The sequence below is a fragment of the Chanos chanos genome, chromosome 4 (genome assembly GCF_902362185.1).
Source record: "Chanos chanos chromosome 4, fChaCha1.1, whole genome shotgun sequence".
Lineage (NCBI taxonomy): Eukaryota > Metazoa > Chordata > Actinopteri > Gonorynchiformes > Chanidae > Chanos > Chanos chanos.
The window spans coordinates 52,518,517-52,546,173 of NC_044498.1; the positions used below are offsets into that span (position 1 = coordinate 52,518,517).

Below are 27,657 nucleotides of genomic sequence, written 5' to 3' on the forward strand. Positions count from 1 at the left end.
AGAATTAATACTGTTTTAATGTGCTTGAGAACTTCTTTTGACGATCCACGTATTGTCCGTCCCTGCATATGCTTTTGATGACCGAATACACCAATTATCACTCAATAGCAAAGAGCAACGTGCTTAAACCTCTATTTTTTTTTAAACGAGTCGAGATCGAGCACCCTGAACTGACGAGGTTCAACAAAATGGTTTTCCATATTCATCAAAAACATTGATTCGTGGCCCCTTCAAGTTTGAGATTGTTGGGCTGATCAATGCATGTACATCTAAAAAGAAAGTTTTAATTTACTTCAAATTGGTTCATTCACTGACAGACCCTCACTCACACGCACACACACGCGCACACACACACACTCACACACAACAGGATGGTTCGCTTTAGTCGTTTTTGTGCTTGAGCATTTTAATAATAGAACATTTAAGATCAGGCTACTCCTGATGACGGAACCTGCGACTACAGCAAGAGCATTAACTGTAAAATGAAATAATGACTTACATACAAACGAAGGTCCAGTTTACTCTAAGTTAAAAAGGATTTATTGCTGGGTGCAGATTAAACACTTAACATTTCATTACACCGTAAAATAAAGCACAACCTTATGTAGGCCTATTCAGACACTTAAGTAGTCTTCGCTGCATGAAACTGAAGTTTGTGACACCTAGATAGTTTTATAGTTAAACGTATAGAGTGGCAGCCTTAATACAATAAGAGACTCATATAACCACACTGTGGATATTACTTCAGCCCATCCTTCCAACCCCCCGCCTCACCCCTCAAAGACGCCCCCTACCCCCTCCTCTCAGCTCACGTCTTCAGCTCCTCACAAGTGTCGTAGTTTGAATGACAGATAAATGGAGATTTTTGTTCCTGAAACTTGCCATAGTGTGTACGCACGCGAGTGTACCGAACAAAACAAATCGAAACGACGGTGTTGAAGAATTGGTAGGACAATATGTCAGCTAAATTTAAACGTAACATGGAATACTTTATCACATATAAATATTTTATATTAGAATTATTTATTCAGTATCATGTCGTCCAGATCTTATATTAGGCACGTTTCAAAACGTCGCATTTTTGTTAATCGTGCGTGTTTTTTTTTTTCTTTATCTTTTTTCTTCAAAACTTTAATGTTTGGGCATCCTTATTTAAATACGTGAGTTGACCATAATATGAGTTAATATCCTATATTTTGGATTATATTTCATGGTTCATTTAAAAGCGCTAAAAAATGGGACCAAATGGATCAAAACCAGGATCGAATACTGACGAATTCATCGGAACCGTCCGAACCTCCTTCACTTGTGATTATCGTGGTTCCGTTATGAAAGCGGAACCAAGAAGAAAATATATAGAATGAATTTTTTTCTGGCTCTGTTCTCTGAGCAATCCTTCAAACCCACATTTACTGTAACTGAATACAAATAATAAGAATAAAAATAATTTAAACATACAAAACGCACAACGTTAATAATTTGCTTTTTTTTAAATTGGGTACTTTGATTGCATTTATGGGAATCCCCGCGACATTAAATGAATCATGACCTGTTTTTGATACAGAAAGTACATGATTATAGTCGATGTGAATGTTTGATAATGTCAGACAATTTAAAAATGAATCCGAATGTTGACTTGGAATGTTTTTTTCTCCTGCTATGTGTCGGCTCTGATTCATCCTTAACGTTTGCCATACTTACAGAGGAGGGTATCTGCAACCATTTCTGAAAACTAAATGCAACGTACAAAATCAAAACCAAATATAATGTCTGCCATAGTAGCAACATCAGCGGGCAACTGATGTATCTGCCGTAATAATAAATAACACATTAGGTTAGAGAGATATGTCGACTGGTACTTTAAAATCATTTCGCGAGAGACCAAGTTCAGCACTTTTATTTTGAAAAATTGTCCTTCCATTTTCAAAGGAAAATCCTTCTTGTAGCTTTGCTCACGACGTTCTAAAAATAAGAGTTTGTGTATGTCTGTGGTACACCACGAGAGAAAACTTAAAATTTCCCTCATTTTCCTGTCTTTTCCACACCCAAGTCCATCATCCCCTTACACTGATTAGCGATGGCTGTTGGTCTGGCACAGCCTGAGCCGGCCGAATAGAGTAAGTATCTACCCAGTTCCCAGTTGGCTCGCCGTTAGTGTCTTGGCACTGCACTTGGCCAGTTTATTTATGTTCATATTTATCAACAGGAGCCTGAAGGGGTAGAGTTTGTTGGGAACCGGCACTTTTGCTTTGTAAAGTCCACTGAAATCAAATCACGATTTTGGATTGGACCATTGCGTGTACCTCCCACCGTCTTCCGGAAATGTCACATGGACGTGCTGAGAAAGAGCTTTGCGAAATTACTCTGCTCTGCCTCTCGCCATTGCCACATTCGCAGATCTCTATCAGTTGCATCAGTTGAGTGTCGCTGCGTCAGGGAGATAGTGTACATTACAGATTTGTGAAATATGCAGGCCGCGCTGTGTACGCACACACGGGACTCTGCGTCTCAGTTGTAAGCACTTCCTGATATAAGGTTGCGCTTGTGATAGTGTCATGACATTCTGCCTCTTGGTTACAAAGCAAGTTAAAACAAAGAGAGCAGCGACTGACGGGTCTAGTTTTCCTGAACAGTAAAATAAGGAATCGCGTTTGTACAAGGTTTGCCCTTGACAAACAACATGGACTACTGGGTAAGTGAGTTTAATGTCATCTCATGAACGGGTAAGATGTTTTTTGAAAATTGTATTTGCATTCAAGGTAAACAAACGCAAGAGCAGTGAACGATTTGTATCTAGTGTTCCAGGTCATGGTTTCGGGTGTGTGTTTGTGTTTGCTATTCTTCATTATAAGGTGTGTTTCATCCTCAGTCATGTTTTGTAACTTGCTTTACTCAAATGGGACAGCAATCAAGTAAGTCCACTCTCAGGTAACCCAGCTCAACTGATCGGCATCAACGCACCAGCGCATGATGAACTGAGAATAGCTTTCATGTGCTCAACTGTCCCTAGAGTGCACAGCACTTCGTTGCCAACATTGAACGAGTAATTGGAAACCGTGATGGGTTCGCCATCCTTATGCTGAGAATTTCTGATCAGCTCTTGAACGCGGTGCGATCGATCTGACCTGATCGTCTCAGTTTGGCAGACTCAGGCTTTTGAAGCATTTTGACACAAAACATGAGGTGGGGTGGCACCTGATGCGTCGATCTTTGTAAAAACAACTTCAGAACAGCTGTAATTTTTAGGGGAGTTTATCGTGTGAAAACATGTATGGTCGTTACGGGCGCTGAATCAGGTGGAGAAAGCCGTATTTATCTCGGGGAACTTTCATTGTATGTTTGTTCATCACGAGGCTTCCTGTGAGACACAAACAGAGAGGAAGTGCTATTATTACCAAGGCCGTACACAATGGATGCAGTGGGCCGGTCTGTGTTGTCTGCATCTGGCGTGACCTTTTTTCTTTTTTCTTTTCTTTTTTTTTAACAGTTTGATGAAGTCATTTATTGTGTAAGTCAGGGTCACAAGACAATGCTGGGATCTCCAGCTCTGAGGTCCTCTGTAAGTTTCAGTAAGATACCTCAGCAGGCTCGGCATCAGCGTTCATCCGAGACTTCTCCAGAACTGTCCTGCGCAGATGAGCCCAAAGACCTGTCTTTTCCAGCTGTCATCCACTGCACTGGAGTCTTGTTAGCATTGTGAACTGGGGACAGAGTATTCTGAAGCACTGAGTGTTCTGAAAACTGTGTAAACCTACTGAGCGATACACCAGCGATTTCCTGATGTGCTGATGAAAGTGTGGTGTAGGATGCTTTACCTCAGCTCTGTGACACACGTCATTGGAATAGAGAGGTGAACTGACGGCTGTGTAGTGAGAGACAAGTCTTAAAAAGGATGCTCAGTTTCTGTTCAGCAGTGTGTTTCTGTGAGAACACGCCACAGCTCCCCTAACAAAGCCCTGGCGGCATGGGAAGCCCAGGGCGTGAATGTCTCAACACAATGGAACAGGCGAGGGAGAGTAAAAGGGCCTTGGCCTTATTTTCTTCAGCCATGTGTGGCTGTGTTCTCTCTGTTTTCTTTCCACTGATGTTGTTTATCAGTGAAAGATGTTCGCACAGTGAATGTGACTTACTGATCCCTCTCTCTCTCTCTCTCTCTCTCTCTCTCTCCCTCCCCCTCTCCCTCTCACTCTCTCTCTCTCTCTCTCTCCCTCCCTCCCTCTCTCTCTCTCCCTCCCTCCCTCTCTCTCTCTCTCTCCACCGCTTTTGTTATTCTCCCTTTCGAAATTAATCATGTTGTCATCACTATGGGAAAAACACGTTTTCCAATAAAGCCAACGTGCAGTGGACTCGGCTCTGGTTGCGACATGTCTCTGCCCTTTTTGCCTTTTGCCCCTTGTGTGGAGATAATTTAATCTGAACCATTTATGGCAGGTGAAGCCTGAAATTTTACACTGATCTCACGTCCCTGTTCAACTTTCACCTATAGGGAACCTGCAGGCTTTCACTAAAGGTCCAAACCTGTTTGCTAAGTTTCTCCCAGCTCTGGGTCTTTGGGTCTTTGAAACGTTTAGCTGTATTCCAGTGTCTGTGTTCCCTGGCTAACCCTGCCAAACCTGTTGGAGAGCTGGTCCTGTCAGGTGTAGTCTAGGGCTGGAAAGAGAGGGGAAACGGGAGTTCAGTTTACCTCAGACTGCTGAAAGTGAACTCCTGTATTGTTTTGGGGGGGTTTTGGTGGTGTAGCAGTGCAATAAACAACAGATCAGCTTTTCTTTACTTAACTGTCATCAGTTATTCAGGCATCCATATGTTGGTTTAGTTTAGGGACACCTATTGGCAAATTCTCTCATATTTCTCTCTCTCTCTCTCACGCACGCACGCACGCACACACACACACACACACACTCAGTTTATGGCATCTTCTAAAATTCTCTGCATTGCCCAAACAGCCCTATCTGGGTCAGACAGTGTCCTCTTTGTGTTGGAAGATGGTAATTGTAATTGTACTTATTTCATTTAATGTGATTCAGGATTCCTTAATTGCTCCATCTCAGTATACAAGTATAGGAGAGCAAAATTGTTGGGTTTTGGCTCCTTGACATTGCAGCAACAATGGTAAGAAATCACAATAGAATAGCAAAAATAGTAATGAAGGTAATGTAAACTCAGTGTGTGTAAAGTGCCGTGTGCATGATGGTCCTGCCTTGATGACTGTGCATGTGTGTAGGGTGTAGTTTGTTTGTGTGTGTTTGTGTATACACGGCTACGGCTGTTTGTGTGTTTGTGTTAGTGTGTGTTACAGTCTGGTTAGTGACCAATAGTTCATAAGTCTGGTTGCCTCGCGGGGAAAACTGTCCCAGAGCCTGCTGGTCCGGGCCTTGAGGCTCTGGTACCACTTGCCAGAGGGCAGCAGTTGAAACAGTTCGTGGTTGGGGTGGCTGGGGTCTTTGATAATCCTTCGGGCCTCATTGACACACCGCCCTGGCTGGAGGGAAGCTCACATCCACTGATGCTCTGGGCTGTCTGGACGACCCGCTGCAGCGCTAGGCGGTCGAGGGCCGTGCAGTTCCCAGACCAGGCAGTGATGGCTCCAGTCAGAATGCTCTGGGCTGCGCCTCTGTAGAAGGCCCGAAGGATCTTGGGCTTCAAGCCAAACTTCTTCGGCTGCCGGGGGTGAAAGAGACGTTGTCGGGCTTTTTTTCGCCACATGGCCCGTGTGTGCGTCGCAGGTGAGGACCTCGGCGATGTGAATGCTGAGGAATTTGAAGCCGCTGGCTCTCTCCACGGCTTCCCTGTTGATGGTGATGGGGTCGAGCCTCCCTCCTCTCCTCCTGTGGTCCACAAACAGCTCCTCGGTCTCACCGACGATGAGAGAGAGGTTGTTCTCCTGGCACCACTGTGTTAGGGTGATGACCTCTCTCCTGAACACCGTTTCGTTGTTATTGGTAATCAGGCCTATCACTGTGCTGCCGTCGGCGAACTTGATTACCATGTTATTTCCACTTAGATGATGTGTAATGGCATTTTCTGTCGGGCCAATTTAAGATGTTATCTTTTTGGACCTGTGTTTTTCTGTGCTCTGCATATTTAATCTGTTTTTTTTTATCAAACAGCACAACTTCCTGTCATAAAACTATAGTAATGCTGAGATAAGCGTGTGGACGAATCAGCTTTGACGTGTCCTTATGAAAGACGTCAATCATTTACAGTGAGCGTTGTCTCATCTGATAACATGCATGTAATGCACATGTCATATGATCACGGTGCCTGTCACCTCTGTGCACTCTGCCTGTCATACAAGTCACGTCACATACCAGATCACTTCAACAGAAATCAAAACCACGGTTGGGTTTTATAAACCCCTGTGTTTAGTGTGTTTGGTTTTATAAACCTGAACATTGACCAGGACAGTGGGTTAGTCGTGCTGGTTGTGTAAAGCGTAGCGTTGACTGGGACAGTGGGTTAGTCGGGCTGGTTGTGTGGATTGGGAGACAGTGGATTAGTCGGGCTGGTTGTGTAAAGCGTAGCTTTGACTGGGACAGTGGGTTAGTCGTGCTGGTTGTGTGGACTGGGAGACAGTGGGTTAGTCGGGCTGGTTGTGTGGATTGGGAGACAGTGGGTTAGTCGGGCTGGTTGTGTGGATTGGGAGACAGTGGGTTAGTCGGGCTGGTTGTGTGGATTGGGAGACAGTGTGCTGTGTCTCTTATTCAGCCTCACAGTCAGATTTCAGGTGGTTCTCTGCAGTGCTATGTCTTACTCATGGATCTGTTTTGAACCTGTTTAAACTGGTGAGACTGCAGATGGCAGCCAGTGCTCACCCATTGGGTGCAGATTTTCTGAGAGAAGATAAGATATCTGATCAGAGGGAGTAGACCTCACAGGGCAAAGTTAGCCGACTGCTGGGTCTACCTGACTTCTCCACCTGTGAAGGCAAAGTTTCACTCACTCCCCTCGCTGTTGGACTCACAGAAGTTCTTTCACTAACCTTCCACTCGAGACATCGCAGAATGGCTCAGTCCACTTCTGTAAGTAGTCTTTACCTCAATTCTAACTCTTCAGTTTTCAGTGTTTTGGCGCTAATAATATCTCCTCTGGTGGTCTGATATGTAGAAGTGGTCAGATTTGCTGCTGTGCTCTCCAAGTCCAGTCACTGCTGGTGATGTGTAGTTTAGGTCTGGTGAGTTGGTAAACTGTGTTTTTATATTCGTGGGAAATGCCTGTGTGAGTGTGTTCTGTCTGTCTGAATTAACATGGTCATAAGGTTATAGTGGAACAGATGCATTCTTCTTATGCTTTGATGCTTCAAATATTGGATGTCTGATTTTCATTTTCTTACAGTTTCATTGTGTGTAGCCTCAACCAGCAAGAAGAATTTTATCAGCAGAGTTTGGCCAGATGTCTTTACCAAAATTAATATTTTTGTCAGCTGGTCTCCTATGGAATGAACACTTCATTCTTCCCCTGTCATGGTCCGTGAGGTTGTTTACTTTAATCTGTTGTCTTATTTACTGTATTCTGTTGTTTGTTTGTTTGTTTTTCTGTTAGAGTGCCTTGGAGGTGTATACGGAGATGCTGCAGTTGTATGTAGACGAAGCCCGTCGCCATGTCAACGCGCAGTGCGCTGACCTGGAGCCCTGGCAGATCATTGGTGCCACGCTGCTGTCCACCGTGGGGGCATTATGGGTGAAAGGCTTCCTCTTTCAGCAGGAGAGTAAGTGTTTTCTGTCAGAGTTTATCAAGGCTTTTTATCCTCCTGAACAGCACGTTGAGTAGAGATTGTTAAGGGAATTCCTGCGTGACATGTCTGTGGAATATTTCAAAGCCAGTGCCACTGCTCAGTAGGACTGTTTTCTCAAACTTTACATTTCTGAAATGCAGGCCTTATTCCCTGTTCTGCTGTTTAAGTCAAACGGAGAAAACAGGACAGTCAGTGCCACAGTGAACTGATGGTGATGTTTGTGACCTGGATTTGTGTTTGGAATGCTCAGATGTTACTTTTTCTGACCAAACACAGCAGTTTTCCTTCTTAACATTGACACATATTAACTAAACAGCTTTCCTTCCAAAAATCGATACGTTTTAAGGACACAGCCTGTCTTGTAGAAGGACTCTGAGATCAGCTGACTGTCTCTCTCCACAGCTGACAAACACAAATCTTATTATAGGAGGTTCAGTTTCAGACAATTCACAGACCTCTCTGGTCTCTAATCACGCTTCATCATCCGCTTGCCCCCCCTCCCCATGTGTCATTGTCTGTCATAACCTAACCACAATGTGTGTTTTTGTTCTGTGTTCTGCAGGTCTGACGTCCAGAATCAAGAAACTTTGCTTCCGACTCATCAGAAAAATCCCGTATATTGGCGCATCAGTAAGTGTTTTGTGATCCAGCGGTTTCTCTTCCTTAAAAGTGCTGTGAGTTGTCACTGTGCTGTCTGCACGAATCACGCGACAGTGGTTTAAACACTGATGATGAATTAGTCTGAGTCAAACCTTTGACCCAGATTACATCATACCCAGGTGACAATGAGAGAGAGTTCACTAACGGTCACTATCCCTTTGAGACTAAAAGCCCTGTCTGCACTGAACGCATCCCAAAGTCTGTCTGTGTGTGGTGTTGTGAGTTTCTATTCAGTGTTACCTGAGGTCACATGTATCTGTGAATCTTTGGTCGGAGTCTGTGGATCTGAGGGCCTCTGTCTCAGGCCATGACCGGCACTCATACCCCACTCCAACTTAACCAAACAGAAATACAGTGTTTGTGTGTTTGTCTGCAGTTACGTGTACATTGTTCATACGTATCGCTATCTGACATGCACTATGTACCTTACATGCACAGACCCTGTAGCCAGCTTACGCGTTCACTCTGGCTTATGAAAAGGTCATTAGGCTGTATGATGTAAGCTGTATGTATGTGTTTGTGTGTGTGTGTGTGTGTGGAAATGTGCCACTCTGTGTCTGCTACCTGAACACGATGTTAATCATGAGAAACACTCTGCATGACCTTTGCACCTGAAACGTGTTCACCTGACAGATGAGATTAGACACTTGTATCTTTTGACACTAACAATTGCAAAAAAAAAAAATTCTTTGTTTGTTGTTCATGTTTTGGTCTTTAATGGTGAGGTTTATATTTGTTTTGTTTCTTTGTTCATGTTTAAGTCTTCCATGATAAGGTTTGTATTTGTTTTGTTTGTTTGTTTGTTTATGTTTCAGTCTTTAACAGCAAGGCTTGTTTGTTTGTTTATATTTCAGTCTTTAACAGTAAGCTTGGTGTTTTCCTGTGTCTGCAGATTCAGAGCCAGTTGAATAAGGCATTAGATGACATGTCTGTGAGCCTGTGCACACTGAAGGAGGGCATGGCCTATGCCAAAACCCTGCCAGGACAGGGTCTGACCCAGGACCAGGTCCTGGACAAGATCAGGGAGTACCAGACACTCAGTGAGTCCCCTCATGTCCACTCCACAGCCCAGGAATCACTGTGTCTCCTTCATTCAGAAACCAGTAAACTGACAGCAGTGTTAAAGTGAAAAGAGTAAAGTGTGTGAAGTTGTTTGTGTTAGGCCTGAGAGCAGCAATCTCTGTGTGTGTGTGTGTGTGTGTGTGTGTGTGTGTGTGTGTGTGTGTGTGTGTCTGTGTGTGTGTGTGTCTGTGTGTGTGTGTGTGTGTGTGTGTGTGTGTGTGTGTGAATGTGTGTGTCTGTCTGTCTGTGTGTGTGTGTGTCTGTCTGTGTGTGTGTGTGTGTGTGTGTGTGTGTTACTGGAGAAAAGATGCAGACTGTGTCAGGGAGAGACACTGTGTGGGATGGGAGTGATTTGCTGGAATGAGGGTTTTTCCTGACTGGCATTCTTGTCTGTCTGTGTGTGTGTGTGTGTGTGTCTGTGTGTGTGTGACTGTGTGTGTGTGTCTGTGTGTGTGACTGTGTGTGACTGTGTGTGTCTGTGTGTCTGTGTGTGTCTGTGTGTGTCTGTGTGTGTCTGTGTGTGACTGTGTGTGTCTGTGTGTGTGTCTGTGTGTGTGTGTGTGACTGTGTGTGTCTGTGTGTGTGTGACTGTGTGTGTGTGCCTGTGTGTGTGTGTGCGTGAGGCTGTGTCTGTGTGTGTGTGTGTGCGTGAGGCTGTGAGATGATTAGAGACAGCGTCTGAGATGCTTGGGGAGCTCTGACTCATGGCTGGGTGTCTTTGTTTTCTAGCGGAGGTAGAGTGGGAGAGAGGCAGAGTTTCGGGTGCAGTCTACTGGGGTGACGAGACGCTGACTCAGCTTCTAGTCAAGGTGCCGTACACCTCTGCCCTCTGGCCCGGGCATGTACATCTGAACTGTGAACACTAATGTGTAGTTGTGAGGAGGATCAGTATAAGTGCATGTCTTTAAAACACACGCTGTGAGAAAACAGTGAGGCCATTTCACTCTGCACAGTCACTGTCATCTTCACTCTGCACTGGGTGTGTTTCACACCCAAAAAGTCACACTCTTTTTTTTTAAAAAATGATTTTGTCTCCTTCCATTTTGTAAATGTACTTATGTATGTCCCAGTACAGGGTCTCAAGTGTATCGTAATTCATTTTTACTGGTTGAAAAACAGATTTCTCGGCTTTATCCCAGTAGACATCGTGTGAACTGTCGGTTGTTCCTGTGCAGGTCTACGGGGACTTTGCCTGGAGTAATCCCCTCCATCCAGACCTCTTTCCCGGGGTGCGGAAGATGGAGGCGGAGGTGGTCCGGATGACGTGTGCTCTCTTCCACGGAGGACCAGACTCCTGCGGCACGGTGACTGGCCTTTCTCTTTTCTCTGTGTTCAGTCAGACGGCAGGGTCCGCTGTGTTCAGTCAGACGGCAGGGTCCGCTGTGTTCAGTCAGACGGCAGGGCCCGCTGTGTTCACTCAGAGGGCAGGGCCCGCTGTGTTCAGTCAGACGGCAGGGTCCGCTGTGTTCAGTCAGACGGCAGGGCCCGCTGTGCTCAGTCAGACGGCAGGGTCCGCTGTGCTCAGGCAGACGGCAGGGTCCGCTGTGCTCAGTCAGACGGCAGGGCCCGCTGTGTTCAGTCAGACGGCAGGGTCCACTGTGCTCAGTCAGACGGCAGGGCCCGCTGTGTTCAGTCAGACGGCAGGGCCCGCTGTGCTCAGGCAGACGGCAGGGCCCGCTGTGTTCAGTCAGACGGCAGGGTCCGCTGTGTTCAGTCAGACGGCAGGGTCCGCTGTGTTCAGTCAGACGGCAGGGCCCGGTGTGTTCAGGCAGACGGCAGGGCCCGCTGTGTTCAGGCAGACGGCAGGGTCCGCTGTGTTCAGTCAGACGGCAGGGTCCGCTGTGTTCAGTCAGACGGCAGGGTCCGCTGTGCTCAGTCAGATGGCAGGGCAAACTGTGTTCAGTCAGGCGGCAGGGTCCGCTGTGCTCAGTCAGATGGCAGGGTCCGCTGTGCTCAGTCAGATGGCAGGGCAAACTGTGTTCAGTCAGACGGCAGGGTCCGCTGTGCTCAGTCAGATGGCAGGGTCCGCTGTGCTCAGTCAGATGGCAGGGCAAACTGTGTTCAGTCAGGCGGCAGGGTCCGCTGTGCTCAGTCAGATGGCAGTGTCCGCTGTGCTCAGTCAGATGGCAGGGCAAACTGTGTTCAGTCAGACGGCAGGGTCCGCTGTGTTCAGTCAGACGGCAGGGTCCGCTGTGCTCAGTCAGATGGCAGGGCAAACTGTGTTCAGTCAGACGGCAGGGTCCGCTGTGTTCAGTCAGACGGCAGGGTCCGCTGTGTTCAGTCAGACGGCAGGGCCCGCTGTGTTCAGTCAGGCGGCAGGGTCCGCTGCGTTCAGTCAGACGGCAGGGCCCGCTGTGTTCAGTCAGGCTGTGTTCAGTCAGGCGGCACGGTCCACTGTGTTCAGTCAGACGGCAGGGTCCACTGTGTTCAGTCAGACGGCAGGGCCCACTGTGTTCAGTCAGGCGGCAGGGTCCACTGTGTTCAGTCAGACGGCAGGGCAAACCGTGCTCAGTCAGACGGCAGGGCCCGCTGTGTTCAGTCAGGCGGCAGGGTCCACTGTGTTCAGTCAGGCGGCAGGGTCCGCTGTGTTCAGTCAGACGGCAGGGTCCGCTGTGTTCAGTCAGACGGCAGGGTCACATCTCTTTTAAGAACACACTTCTGTTACTATGAATTACATAACGCCTAATGTTGGAACGCCTAAAAGACGGATCAAACTGCGGATTAAGACAAAGCCCTTTTAAGATTCAGTTCTGCTTACAAATCACAATCACATCACCAAACACAGTCTATTGGTTAATAAGCAGCAATGCAATATATGCAGTACAATAAGCAATTTACAGGCTCTCTCTCCCATAAAATATCTCAGTGTTTATGTGAGTGATTTGATGCCCCATGAGAGAACCATGCCCTGGAGCGTCAGAAGGGCCGTCAGTTAAAACAAATCTTTGACGCTGATCTATGGTGTCAGTACACAGTGGGCGGGGCACCTCACAGTGGGTGTGGCGCCTGAATTTATTTAACAGTTAGTGTGTGACCCTCATCTCTGTGTATTCCCATACTTATGAAGGCTTGAAAGACATTGTGCGTGTGCGTGTGTGTCTGTGTGTGTGTGTGTTCGTGTTTGTGTGTGTGTGTGTGTGTGTGTGTGTCTGCGTGTGTGCGTTTCTGTGTGTGTGTGTGTCTGCGTGTGTGCGTTTCTGTGTGTGTGTGTGTGTGTGTGTGTGTGTGTGTGTGTGTGTGTGATCTTTCCCAGGTGACATCAGGGGGAACGGAGAGTATACTTATGGCCTGTAAAGCGTACAGAGACATGGCTTATGAACGTGGGATCACACATCCAGAGATGTACGTCTGTTTCCACAGCAGTCAAAAACCACACCTCCTACCTGTCAAAACACGTTAAATGAGCACCGTTCAGTTTTTCTTTGGTTCCTTTGAACAAAAAATTATACCAAAAAAGATTAATCCACAATTATATGTGTTTATATACAAACCCCTAGCTGTTTTTTGTGAACGCTGCGTCTTGTTTTTCATTGCAGAATCGCCCCGGTGAGCGTCCACGCAGCGTTTGATAAAGCCGCTCACTACTTTGGCATGAGACTCATTCACGTTCCTCTGGACCAGAAGACGATGAAAGTGGACGTTAAGGTGCCTGGTTTCAGTTCGCCTGTTTTTACTGAACGTGACGCTGGTCTGAATCTGTGCTTGTGGCTCTGTGCCCTCAGCTTTGGTCTCTGGGCTTTAGTGGCGAGTGATCTCATTTAGTGATTGATGTTTTGAAAAATGGCCTAGACTCTATTTTGAAGGCAGCCTTTAGCGAGTGTCAAGCACTAAACTGTGATGTACAGACTCTGTCATGTCCTGACAACACACTGTGGGTTTACGACCGAGGTTTGTGCAATAGCATGTCGTTTGTGTTACAGTGTGTACTTTGTGTAATGACATAGTTTGTAATCACGTGTAGTTTGTACTAACTTGTAGTTTGTAAGAATGCGTAGTGTGTGTAATTATTTGTGGTTTGTGTGATACTGTGTGGTTTGTAAGAACATGTAGTGTGTGTGTGTAATAACTTGTGGTTTGTGTGATACTGTGTAGTTTGTAAGAACGTGTAGTGTGTGTAATAACTTGTGGTTTGTGTAACACTGTGTAGTTTGTAAGAACGTGTAGTGTGTGTGTGTAATAACTTGTGGTTTGTGTGATACTGTGTAGTTTGTAAGAGCATGTAGTGTGTGTAATTATTTGTGGTTTGTGTAACACTGTGTGGTTTGTGTGGTGAGGGTAATTATGTGGACTGTATGACTGTGTGTTGCAGGCCATGAAGAGGGCGATCTCTAAGAACACAGCCATGCTGGTGTGCTCTGCTCCGCAGTTCCCTCACGGGGTCATGGATCCTATTCAGGAAGTGGCAAAGGTAAAGACAAAGGCCACGCCGATGCAGAGACCGTGAGGGGGGAGATGGGGGTGCCGCAGAGAGACACCGGAACCGTTTCGGGGGCAGTGTGATTCAGCAGGGCCTGGAATAAAAAGAACAGTCCATAGCTAATAAAGACCTCGTGTGTGGCTGCTGTTTTTCAGTTGGCTGTTAAATACAACATCCCGCTCCATGTGGACGCCTGTCTGGGTGGTTTTCTCATCGTGTTCATGGAGAAAGCCAACTTCCCGTTGGAGCCGTTTGACTTCCGGGTCAAAGGCGTGACCAGTATTTCTGCTGACACTCATAAGGTAAGACAGGTTTGACTCTGTTCTCTCTCTTTACCCTGTTTACTGACGCTGCCTTTACTCTCATACACTCTTCATGACGTGTGTGTAGTATAGTTAGTATAGTAATTTGTGTGTGTATAGTCAAGTAACACTCTGAAAGTTTATCATTTTGGAAATTTAATCCAACTAAGAGCCTGTCTTATAGCAGATCTTATTACTAATGGTTTAGAGTATCCGTGTTGATGGGTTAAACATCTGTGATTCATAAAGAAACAAACTCGGGGGTTATTTGTTTCTTTAAACTTGCTTCTTTGTTTTTTATGTTTAGTATGGCTACGCCCCCAAGGGCTCCTCGGTCGTGCTCTACAGCGACAGGAAGTACCGCCACTACCAGTATTTCGTAGCTCCTGATTGGCAGGGAGGAATCTACGCTTCTCCGTCAGTGGCTGGCTCCCGGCCGGGCGGGATCATCGCTGCCTGCTGGGCCACCATGATGCACATGGGAGAGAACGGCTATGTGGAGGCCACCACGAAAGTCATCCAAACCGCCCGCAAGATCGAGGCCGGGTGAGAGGCATAGTGCTACGGTCTTGGAACAGCCCAGAGCAGGGGCCTGGGTTTGGCAGTCAGAGTTATAAACAGTCAGTTCAGCCTGTGAGAAGAGATGGGTAACAAGTTAGCTGTCAAGTCCAGGAAGCGGAGATGAAACAAAAGAGTGATTTGATTCGGTGACTCACGTTGGATCAGTGGGGATCTGTGCTCTGAACATTGAATTAGTTGATTGTTTTCAGATATTAACTTTTAAGCGTGTTTTTTTTTTCTGTCATAGAATCCGTGCAGTGGAAGGAGTGTTTGTTTTCGGGACGCCTGAGGTGTCAGTTGTGGCCATGGGTTCTCATGTGTTTGATATCTTCCGTCTGTCGAATGCTCTAACGGCGAAGGGCTGGAATCTCAACACACTGCAGTTCCCATCCAGGTGAGCACAGCCAATGGGAGAACAGAGTTTCTCATCTGACAATCCCCATTCAGATGTGTCATGTGGTTATCCAAGATGGACTTCCACATGAGTCATTGAAACATTTACCACATGGTCGGGAAATTTGAAATTTGCAGATGGTTTGATTTTGCAGTTACAAGCATAAAAGATTAGCACCTTTTGCTCTCAGCATATGAGAAAAAGCTTATGTAAAATTGTATTTATAGTATTTAGAGTAAACTGCGCCGTCTTTACGAATTTTCATCGCTCTGTTTGACCCCCCACAGCATCCATATCTGCGTCACGATGCTGCACACGCAGCCGGGCGTGGCTGAGCAGTTTATCCAAGACGTGGAGGACGAGGTGGCCAACATAATGAAGAACCCTAACGAGAAGACCACAGGAATGGTGAGTTTTTCCCGCCTTTTCTCAACAAATCAAACACAGCTGATGCAGGGTGATAACACTGCACTATAAGGTTTGATCGTCAGAAATTCACAGACCGTGAACCAGCACCACACCTGACACCGATAGGGTCTGTGTGTGCGTCTGTGTGTGCGTCTGTGTGTGTTTTTTGGTCTGTGTTTCTTAGCTGGGCAGTTTTAAAAAGGTCTGTTTGAAGAGATTTAATGATGGATGTGTCATTCTGGTGGTGAAAGTATTCTCATGAAAGCTGGTATGACCTGTGGCTTTTTTTTTTTTGTACGTAAAGACGACCCGTCACTCAGTGACTCATAAAGGAAAGTGACATTTTAGGGTGGGGTCACGTGAGCACAGGAGTGAGTCAGGGAACACGTGTGACCGCTCTCCATATGTCACACAAACCCCTCCCTCCTGCTGTCTCCGCCCCCTCAGTATCAGATCATTGTACTGTGGGGGTCCTGCTGGAACCGCGCTGTGAATATCTCTAACGCTGGAGAGAAGGCATCTGAAATGACTCGATCACTTAAGCTCCTGAAATGTTTTCTTTTCATTGTGGGTGTGTAACTGAGAAAAATATAATGACAGCAAACCCTCTGTTGTTGAGGCTTGTTTGGTATCAAAACCCTGCTCACATAGCCGTAGGCTTAGTTAATAAGAGATGTCAGTCATCGTCTTATTCCAGGCCATGTATCACTGTTTGTGTAGTGGAATCAGACTGCCTCCTCTCTACAGTGTATTTACACAACATCCATGTCTCTACTCACCCTATAGAGTAAACTGTCTGTCCATTCACCCTATAGAGTAAACTGTCTGTCCATTCAACCTAAAGAGTAAACTGTCTGTCCATTCACCCTATAGAGTAAACTGTTTGTCCATTCACCTTATAGAGTAAACTGTCTGTCCATTCACCCTATAGAGTAAACTGTCTGTCCATTCACCTTATAGAGTAAACTGTCTGTCCATTCACCCTATAGAGTAAACTGTCTGTCCATTCACCCTATAGAGTAAACTGTCTGTCCATTCACCCTATAGAGTAAACTGTCTGTCCATTCACCCTATAGAGTAAACTGTTTGTCCATTCACCTTATAGAGTAAACTGTCTGTCCATTCACCTTATAGAGGAAACTGTCTGTCCATTCACCCTATAGAGGAAACTGTCTGTCCATTCACCCTATAGAGTAAACTGTTTGTCCATTCACCCTATAGAGTAAACTGTTTGTCCATTCACCCTATAGAGTAAACTGTCTGTCCATTCACCTTATAGAGTAAACTGTCTGTCTATTCACCTTATAGAGTAAACTGTCTGTCTATTCACCTTATAGAGTAAACTGTCTGTCCATTCACCCTATAGAGTAAACTGTCTGTCTATTCACCTTATAGAGAAAACTGTCTGTCTATTCACCTTATAGAGTAAACTGTTTGTCCATTCACCTTATAGAGTAAACTGTCTGTCCATTCACCTTATAGAGTAAACTGTCTGTCCATTCACCTTATAGAGTAAACTGTTAGTCCATTCACCTTATAGAGTAAACTGTCTGTCTATTCACCTTATAGAGTAAACTGTCTGTCCATTCACCCTATAGAGTAAACTGTCTGTCTATTCACCTTATAGAGAAAACTGTCTGTCTATTCACCTTATAGAGTAAACTGTTTGTCCATTCACCTTATAGAGTAAACTGTCTGTCCATTCACCTTATAGAGGAAACTGTCTGTCCATTCACCCTATAGAGTAAACTGTTTGTCCATTCACCTTATAGAGTAAACTGTCTGTCCATTCACCCTATAGAGTAAACTGTCTGTCCATTCACCTTATAGAGTAAACTGTCTGTCCATTCACCTTATAGAGGAAACTGTCTGTCCATTCACCCTATAGAGTAAACTGTCTGTCCATTCACCTTATAGAGTAAACTGTCTGTCCATTCACCCTATAGAGTAAACTGTTTGTCCATTCACCTTATAGAGTAAACTGTCTGTCCATTCACCCTATAGAGTAAACTGTCTGTCCATTCACCTTATAGAGTAAACTGTCTGTCCATTCAAAAGCTCTGATTGACTGTGTGGATGTTTTTTTGTTTTGTTTTGTTTTGTTTTAGGGAGCAATCTACGGCATGGCCCAGTCCATCCCAGACCGCTCCATGGTCACGGAGATCTCCCATGGGTTTCTGGACTGCCTGTACAGCACTGAGATTCCAAACTCCCAGAAGAACCTCCACAACAATCACAAGAACCATACAAACGGCGTCTCCAACGCCCACTGAGTCTGGACCGTCGGGTCAGAACCACGCTCTCCCCCCCCCCGTCACCAGGATCCCCAGCCTTATCCTTGGACCCTCATGGTCCTGTTCACCAGTCATCACCCACCGCTTTGCGACTGGGGTCTGGCCAAAACTCCAGCCCCGTCCTCCATATGGCCCCTGTGTGTTTTTGCATTTCTGGAACATATCTGGTCTTCCTGCAGATAGAAAAAGGCAATTGACAAAGTAGAAAACCCCCAGGGGAAGGTAGAGTGATAGATCTTATTTATGTCTCAGTTTTAATTCCACAGCCTTACACATAAGGCTTAACTCTTTTTGTGTGTGTGTGTGTGTGTGTGTGTGTGTGTGTGCGTGTGATTTTACTCAAACCGTCCGGGTAGAGGGAGTAGCTTCAGCGTCCCTCTCTGCTCTAACAGCACTGATTCGTGATTTTAAAACACAAAACTCAGAGGTTTGGCTGGATTCTGCTCCGGTCGTTGGGAAGAGAGGTAGTGTGGTTTAAACACGGTTAAACCCATCTGTTCTGTTTTATTCGATTTATTTTTTTCATTAGCGTTTTCATGTGTGATACATCCCAAAGTTTTTTAATTTTCTATTTAATATTTTCATGATAGTACCATTTTCATTACCAAAATTAATAGAGGGAAAAGCAACTTTACATGTTTGCATAATTCAGGGCAACCTCAACCCTTTCATTTTAACCAGACGTAACCGAAGGGAACATTATAAAAATGCTGTAGACTAAAATATTTGTGTTAAATGACGTAATCATTGTTAGTAAATAATAAACCCCGCCTAGATAAGCAGTCTTATAGAATCCTCTCTGTCCTGTTCTCAAATGGAGAAGGAAGGACGGGGTGAAAGCAGAAGAGAACACAGAGAATCACAGAGATTTTTATAAGAACGCTGTAGTGCACTGGAGGTCATTGTTTGATCTCACAGTCGTGTTTGGAACAGCTCTCTCTGGTCACACACGATGTGAACCTTTAGCATTTGAAGTCTGTCATTCTGAGGCTTAGAAAACAGGTCCTCTTACTTAGCACCTTAAAGACCAACGCTTCTTAAAAACACAAACACACAAACACCGATTAAAACACACACGTCGGGAAAGCTACTGTCTTTTTTCATTGGGATCTTTACATGACGGATAAGGGACATACGCAAGCAAAGTCGCTTTAAATTCATTCTTCATAAAAAACAGTCTCCTGACCTCTTATCTGACCAACCTTAATTTTGCTGAAACCGTTCGTACAATTTCAGATATTAGATGTTCCATACACACGTATCATTAGGTCCACATGCCATGCAGCCTGTGTGGACTGAGACATTTCGGTCGGCCCTGAAGAAATGGTACCAAGTATCAGACTGTTCCTTCCCCCCATCTACCTCACACACGAGCAGCGTAGTCTGTGTCCACATGTCCCACCCGCCAGCTTTCTCACTGGCCCTCTCTCAATTTCATTTAGTTTCACTCGCCCGCAGCCAGTGGACAGTACGTCTGTGATTCATTGGTACTCTATGGGAATGGTTGCACCAATATTTTTTTAAGACCGCAGTCTCACGTAAGCTTCGGTCGTTCAAATCACTTCTTTCTCGTATTGTGGCGCCTGTTTATTTGTTTATCTGTTTTTTTTTTAATTGTTCTTCTACTTGACCACTCACGTCCCCTGTTTTATTTAGCTGTGTGTGGTGGAGGCAGGAGACAGAGGAGAAACTCCAGTGACTGTAGGGGAAATGGGGATTTAGTGATTGAGTGACATAATGACAGGGGAGCATTGAAGTGTGAGACCAGTGACCTTGCTCATTGTGTAACTGTTGATGCATTCATGTTGTCTGTGACCACTGTGTGTGTTTTTATATTACTAATCACTAATATGTCTCATATTTCAATTATTTACGTTTTTCTTTTTGTAATGAACTTATCATGGAACAGTTTCTCTCTTAATGGTTCTAAAGACGCAAACATAAAGGAATCAGGAGGGACCACAGTTCTCATAATTATAATGCCACTAAATCAGGAGGAAACCATGTAAACCAATATGCTTACGCTGGTAGCAGTTTAGACTGAGTTAGTCATGTGACAATTCCACTAATCATCATATTTTGACATTGTACTCTGTATTAGGTAAAAATGTAGCAATATCTGGACTGTTTGTTAACTCTGATTCTACCTGAAACTGCAGCACCTTGGTGACCTCTGGCTCTGGAGGATGACCCTTGACCTCAATGGTTCTGGTTCTTGGTAAAGCACTCAAACTGCATTCACCTAAATGCCTTGAGCAGCAGCAGCTTGCGTGCGGCTGCCGTTTTCTTTCGCTGATGTCGTGGGTACAGAAACCTCAGGGGCTGGCCCGTGAACACACCCCCCCCCCCCACCCCGCTCAGTCTCTCTGTCATTCTTTTACCAATCAATAAACGTCTCTTTTCTCATGAATAAACCAGGTGTATGTGTCATTCTTAAGAGGTTTCTTTCCCATTTTAGATTGTTCATAGGAAACGTTTGTGAAGTCCATTAAAGCCAGTGTCAGTAATATACCAGGGAAATGCTCTTCCTTCTGTTACATGCAACTCTGAAATTCATGGTGTGAGAAGCAGAAGTTCTGGACAGATGGCGTGAGGTCCTTGTGCCCTTGGTCTACGTGATGTTTTTGAGTGTGGTTTCCTCTTTTTCTCTCGGGTGCTGCACCGTGGTTATTCTGGGGAAAACCGACATTTGACATGGAATGACCCGCAATCCGCCTGAAGACGGAGATCACATTCCAGCAGGCTAGTCATCACTCCATTCAAAGAGAAACGTACACGCAGAGACAAAACATTTTCACACCAACGCATAACGGTCTCCGACCGCTCGATGAGAGAACACAAGGCAACTGACCGAACTCAGTTTGACACGCCATCGTCCAAAGCAAATAAGAAAGACATTGTTTCTTTAGGGAACTGGGGTAATGAAGGAGGAGACAGTGGGGAAAATGGTATGTAACACATGTAGACATTTTGAGAACATGTTGTGGAGGATCCTCAGACGTCTTCTCACATTTAACTGATTAAGTTTTGATTTGTTTCCTCGTTGGGAGGTCACGCCTAACAACTTCATCCACCAGCAGCTACACACACAGTTTCACAACCACTCTGTGAGAGTTTGATTATCATCGTAAGTTTTATTAATAAGCCAGTGAGACTCATGTAACAATATCACAATGCTGGTCTGTTAACTCAGAATACACTCTATGGCAGTCTCACTCACACACACACACACACACACACACACGGCTTCCCAGCTGCTCTCTGGCTGAGAGAGTTTAAGACTCAACTCTAGTATGTCCTGCGTTATGGAGGAGAGAACAGACTGGAATAACAGTGAGAGGCTGACTCTGGGTCAGTGAGAGGCTGACACCGTGGGGCTTGTGTTGATCAGATAAGGAACTGCTATAGTAGGAATGATTTCTGTGTCTGCTGGAGCCAGCACTGGCTGAGAGAACAAGTCCTCAGTGCTGTACTGGCAGTTCACACTGGTTGGGGTTTCCGATGCCAGTGTGCAGGGGCAGAGTCAGCTGATTGGCTGGTCAGAATACAGAGGCCTGATCGATAAATGTGGCCAGAGTGATGTCACGCTGGGAGAGACCTCCGCAGTCATGTGTGCTCAGGGTGATCTGGACCTGACAGAGAGAGACAGAGTTCAGCACACTGAAGGTTTGGGTTCACTAGTGAAACTAAAACAGAGAACACATTTAGGGTAAGGTTCATGACTGAATGCAATGTATAATCATAATTAGTTACATTTTTTCCCTGTGGATTTTTTAAAATGTTTTTCCCCCAAATGTGATCATGCCAAACATATCTACATGGGCGTTTTGTTTAAGAATGAGACTTTTCTTTCACCTGTGTCTTAGCATTAACTCTCATATTCTAGAGTTAGAGTTAGTTTAATGGGCAAGTCTATTCACACAGTACCTTGTCTATTCACACAGTACCATGTATATTAACATAGTACCTTAACTATTCACACAGTACCTTAACTATTATCACAGTACCTTAACTATTATCACAGTACCTTAACTATTATCACAGTAACTTGTCTATTCACACAGTACCTTAACTATTATCACAGTACCTTGTCTATTCACACAGTACCTTAACTATTATCACAGTACCTTGTCTATTCACACAGTACCTTGTCTATTCACACAGTACCTTGACTATTATCACAGTACCTTAACTATTATCACAGTACCTTGTCTTTTCACACAGTACCTTAACTATTATCACAGTACCTTGACTATTATCACAGTACCTTAACTATTATCACAGTACCTTAACTATTATCACAGTACCTTGTCTTTTCACACAGTACCTTAACTATTATCACAGTACCTTGACTATTATCACAGTACCTTAACTATTATTACAGTACCTTGACTATTATCACAGTACCTTAACTATTATCACAGTACCTTAACTATTATCACAGTACCTTGACTATTATCACAGTACCTTAACTATTATCACAGTACCTTAACTATTATCACAGTAACTTGTCTATTCACACAGTACCTTAACTATTATCACAGTACCTTAACTATTATCACAGTACCTTGACTATTATCACAGTACCTTAACTATTATTACAGTACCTTGACTATTATCACAGTACCTTAACTATTATCACAGTAACTTGTCTATTCACACAGTACCTTGACTATTATCACAGTACCTTAACTATTATCACAGTAACTTGACTATTATCACAGTACCTTAACTATTATCACAGTACCTTAACTATTATCACAGTAACTTGACTATTATCACAGTACCTTAACTATTATCACAGTACCTTGACTATTATCACAGTACCTTGACTATTATCACAGTACCTTAACTATTATCACAGTAACTTGACTATTATCACAGTACCTTAACTATTATCACAGTACCTTGACTATTATCACAGTACCTTGACTATTATCACAGTACCTTAACTATTATCACAGTACCTTAACTATTATCACAGTACCTTAACTATTATCACAGTAACTTGTCTATTCACACAGTACCGTGACTATTATCACAGTACCTTAACTATTATCACAGTAACTTGACTATTATCACAGTACCTTAACTATTATCACAGTACCTTGACTATTATCACAGTACCTTAACTATTATCACAGTACCTTGACTATTATCACAGTACCTTAACTATTATCACAGTAACTTGACTATTATCACAGTACCTTAACTATTATCACAGTAACTTAACTATTATCACAGTAACTTGACTATTATCACAGTACCTTGACTATTATCACAGTACCTTAACTATTATCACAGTAACTTGACTATTATCACAGTACCTTAACTATTATCACAGTACCTTAACTATTATCACAGTACCTTGTCTATTATCACAGTACCTTGACTATTCACACAGTACCTTGACTATTATCACAGTACCTTAACTATTATCACAGTACCTTGTCTATTATCACAGTACCTTGACTATTATCACAGTACCTTAACTATTATCACAGTACCTTGACTATTATCACAGTACCTTGACTATTATCACAGTACCTTAACTATTATCACAGTACCTTGTCTATTATCACAGTACCTTGACTATTATCACAGTACCTTGACTATTATCACAGTACCTTGTCTATTATCACAGTACCTTGACTATTATCACAGTACCTTGACTATTATCACAGTACCTTAACTATTATCACAGTACCTTGACTATTATCACAGTACCTTAACTATTATCACAGTACCTTAACTATTATCACAGTACCTTGACTATTATCACAGTACCTTGACTATTATCACAGTACCTTAACTATTATCACAGTAACTTGACTATTATCACAGTACCTTAACTATTATCACAGTACCTTAACTATTATCACAGTAACTTGTCTATTCACACAGTACCGTGACTATTATCACAGTACCTTAACTATTATCACAGTAACTTGACTATTATCACAGTACCTTAACTATTATCACAGTACCTTGACTATTATCACAGTACCTTAACTATTATCACAGTACCTTGACTATTATCACAGTACCTTAACTATTATCACAGTAACTTGACTATTATCACAGTACCTTAACTATTATCACAGTAACTTGACTATTATCACAGTACCTTGACTATTATCACAGTACCTTAACTATTATCACAGTAACTTGGCTATTATCACAGTACCTTAACTATTATCACAGTACCTTAACTATTATCACAGTACCTTGTCTATTATCACAGTACCTTGACTATTCACACAGTACCTTGACTATTATCACAGTACCTTAACTATTATCACAGTACCTTGTCTATTATCACAGTACCTTGACTATTCACACAGTACCTTGACTATTATCACAGTACCTTGACTATTATCACAGTACCTTAACTATTATCACAGTACCTTGTCTATTATCACAGTACCTTGACTATTATCACAGTACCTTGACTATTATCACAGTACCTTGACTATTATCACAGTACCTTGTTGTAGACGTTAAACCACTCGGGGTGATGATCCATTTTCTCCGCCTGCAGGGCCACTCTGGACATGAAGCCAAAGGCCTGGAGACCATTAAAGAAAATTACGCTAAAAACCTCCAGCATCACTATGTTTCCAAACACACGCTACTGTCTGTTTACACTGTGTTTCCAAACACACACGACTGTCCATTTACACTGTGTTTCTGAACACACACGACTGTCCATTTACACTGTGTTTCTGAACACACACGACTGTCCATTTACACTGTGTTTCTGAACACACATAACTGTCCATTTACACTGTGTTACCAAACACACACGACTGTCCATTTACACTTTGTTTCTGAACACACATAACTGTCCATTTACACTGTGTTTCTGAACACACATAACTGTCCATTTACACTGTGTTTACAAACACACATAACTGTCCATTTACACTGTGTTTCTGAACACACATAACTGTCCATTTACACTGTGTTTCTGAACACACATAACTGTCCATTTACACTGTGTTTCTGAACACACACGCCTGTCCATTTACACTGTGTTTCTGAACACACATAACTATCCATTTACACTGTGTTTCTGAACACACACGCCTGTCCATTTACACTGTGTTTCTGAACACACATAACTGTCCATTTACACTGTGTTTACAAACACACATAACTGTCCATTTACACTGTGTTTCTGAACACACATAACTGTCCATTTACACTGTGTTTCTGAACACACATAACTGTCCATTTACACTGTGTTTCTGAACACACATGCCTGTCCATTTACACTGTGTTTCTTGGGTTTTTGGGGAGTTTTTTCTTGCCCGCCATGAGGATTAAGTCAGGGGGTGCCGTCATATTTTGATTTGACTGTTGTGGCCTGTAAAGCCCTTTGAGACTGTAAACAGTGATATTGGGCTCTAAATAAACTTGAACTTGAACTTGTTTCTGAACATACATGCCTGTCCATTTACACTGTGTTTCTGAACACACATGCCTGTCCATTTACACTGTTTCTGAACACACATGCCTGTCCATTTACACTGTGTGTACAAACACACATGCCTGTCCATTTACACTGTGTTTACAAACACACACGCCTGTCCATTTACACTGTGAACATACATACGTGTAAAACCAGACTCCTGTGTGAGAGTGAGGGTTTCTGAGCGCTGTACCTGGTTGAAGTCTTTGAAGATGAATTCTTTATAGATGGCGTCTCTCCCCACCGCCTCCACCCACTGAGCATTCCTCAGAATGGGGAGCAGATGCTCCCTCTCCTCCATCGTCAGACTCTGAATCTTAGCAGCCTGGTCAGAGAGAGGAGAAAACCACATCAGGCCCCTCGTCATCAGAGGACAGTCTATGCACCGTTATCTGGGCTCATTACCAGAGAGCGGGCGGGGGGGGGTTTAGGAGAAAGAAGAGCGCTTCATTTAGACTTCACTCCCATAAATGGAGACGTTATGTGAAGTGACACGGTAGAGTTTGCCTTTGATGAAATTTGATTTTGGTCTCACACCCTGAGACAAGTCTGTTCCACAGTTATGTGAATATTTGTGTGTGTGAACATTTGGTTTAAACAGCTCCATTGCTCTAATGCCTGGCAGAGTGCATGTCTGGGCACAATCAGGGACACTGCGTTTTCTAACAGTGCCTCATTTTGTACAGCACACTACCACGGAATTATGAAACAAAGTTTAGACATGGGTTGACTCATTCATTATCCCAAATCATTCTGTCTGTAAATAATCCCACAACAAAGACAGAGAGAGATGTGTAATCCGTCAGTGAGACAGCGACAGCTGTTATGATGTCATGTTTGCTTTGGTGGTTACAGTAGTTACTGCTGGGACTCCTTCTTTTATCATATTATTCCTGGAGACGGTTTGAAAAAACAGTTTTGGACGAGAGGACCAGGACTTTAAGCGAATGATGATTCTGACCGAGACCCGTGGCACTGGCAGAGATCAGTTCTGTGGAGCGTTTTAAACCCTGAGCCATGAAGGGGGACGTTTCAGAATGAAGAGATGTGATTGGCTGCAGTGTAGTCCATCTGGAAACAATGATGACTTGCATTCTTGCCTGTTAGCTCTGCTGGTCACATCAGTAAAACCCCTCTAAACACCACCACTCCACCGCAGCCCCCCTGGTCTGTGCCAAGCCTGTCTAACACCCCCATCCCCCCGACCCCCCTCCCCCAAATCACATGAGACTCACACGATGGTTTTCTCACAGAGACATCAGACATCTGTGTGAACAAATCTGTCCTGAAAACTAAATCACTTATCCATTTTACAAAGGATAATGTGATAGACAAACAATAAGAAGTAAAACATGATAAATATACAAATTTCCAAATATGACGTGGTATAGAGAAAAAAAAACATCATTAATGCATCGCGAATACAGATTGTTTGTGCTGTTTCGCCGCTGGATGAACTAATGTGTTGTTGCCCCACAGAGCCAAAGCAAACAGATGTCACAGCTTAGCCTTCACTGCTGATAACCAGGTCTGACATCAACAGGTATCATAGCAACAGGCTAATCTGCTGCGTGCCTGCTAACGCAGCTGGTCTTTCAGACAAAGCCCAGAGAAAACAATGAGCCCCAGGTCCAGGGTGGCTCTTCCCGTCAGAGCCTGAAAACCACCGCACTGACAGGAACCAATGTGATCCACTCCTAAAGACATGCCTCACTGAGCAGATTCAGGTTTCAGACAGCTTCAATTAAATTACATAAATGCACAAGAGTCCATCCATACACAGGCAAAAAGACAAGCATACACTGTCATGTATGTGCACCTGAAAACTATGACTTGATTATAAGAGCCAGTTTATTATGGAGGGTGTCCATGCTGCAGTTTGGTAACGATGTTTTCACTCTATCTGACTCTGTGCAGGAAAAATAGCAACAGGTGAATCAAGTAAGAGGCTTGTGTCAGTGTGTGTGTGTGTGTGTGAGACGCATGCGTTAGTACTGATCATCTCTAATGAACACTGTTAAAGTGTGCTCACACAGTGCAGAGAAGCGGCAGAGGAAAAGCTCTTACCATATCAGGGTGTTCTGCCCTCAGTCCCAATCAGTGCTCCACTGAGCTGAACCACACGCACACAGCTGCAAATCATCCCGAGGACCAGGCTCCTAGAGCTGCCCTCACAGAAGCCTGAGAAAAAATAAACAGCCTGACAGGCTGAAAAACACAGCAGTCCTGAACCACTACTGGTCCATCCATCTGTTACCTCCTGCAAAACTACCACTCCATCTCACTCCTTTTCATTCTAACTCGTCAGCACACAGTTTGGAAAAGGAGCACACGGTTTTTTGGATTACAG

At 44.1% G+C, this 27,657-nt stretch overlaps 2 protein-coding genes across 3 annotated transcripts; one reads left to right on the forward strand and one right to left on the reverse strand.

Moving 5' to 3' along the window:
- Positions 1-2,578: 2,578 nt before the first annotated feature.
- On the forward strand, positions 2,579-20,164 carry sgpl1 (sphingosine-1-phosphate lyase 1). Its single transcript, XM_030770532.1, has 14 exons — positions 2,579-2,692; positions 7,543-7,708; positions 8,298-8,365; positions 9,288-9,435; positions 10,187-10,266; positions 10,633-10,761; positions 12,711-12,799; positions 12,994-13,102; positions 13,767-13,865; positions 14,030-14,176; positions 14,484-14,722; positions 14,985-15,131; positions 15,419-15,539; positions 17,648-20,164. Exons 1-14 carry the CDS (start codon positions 2,681-2,683, stop codon positions 17,810-17,812), a joined length of 1,719 nt encoding a protein of 572 aa, XP_030626392.1. The 5' UTR covers positions 2,579-2,680; the 3' UTR covers positions 17,813-20,164.
- A 777-nt stretch (positions 20,165-20,941) lies between these two features.
- Positions 20,942-27,519, reverse strand: pcbd1 (pterin-4 alpha-carbinolamine dehydratase/dimerization cofactor of hepatocyte nuclear factor 1 alpha). Of its 2 annotated transcripts, XM_030770533.1 has the most exons (4): positions 27,375-27,519; positions 25,501-25,632; positions 24,321-24,401; positions 20,942-21,465 (listed from the first exon to the last, which is right to left on the reverse strand). In XM_030770533.1, exons 1-4 carry the CDS (start codon positions 27,375-27,377, stop codon positions 21,373-21,375), a joined length of 309 nt encoding a protein of 102 aa, XP_030626393.1. In that variant the 5' UTR covers positions 27,378-27,519; the 3' UTR covers positions 20,942-21,372. The 2 variants fall into 2 exon arrangements, with proteins under 2 accessions (XP_030626393.1, XP_030626394.1); XM_030770534.1 differs by lacking the exon at positions 27,375-27,519 and having other exon boundaries at positions 24,321-24,400; positions 25,501-25,604.
- Between the last annotated feature and the right edge of the window lie 138 nt (positions 27,520-27,657).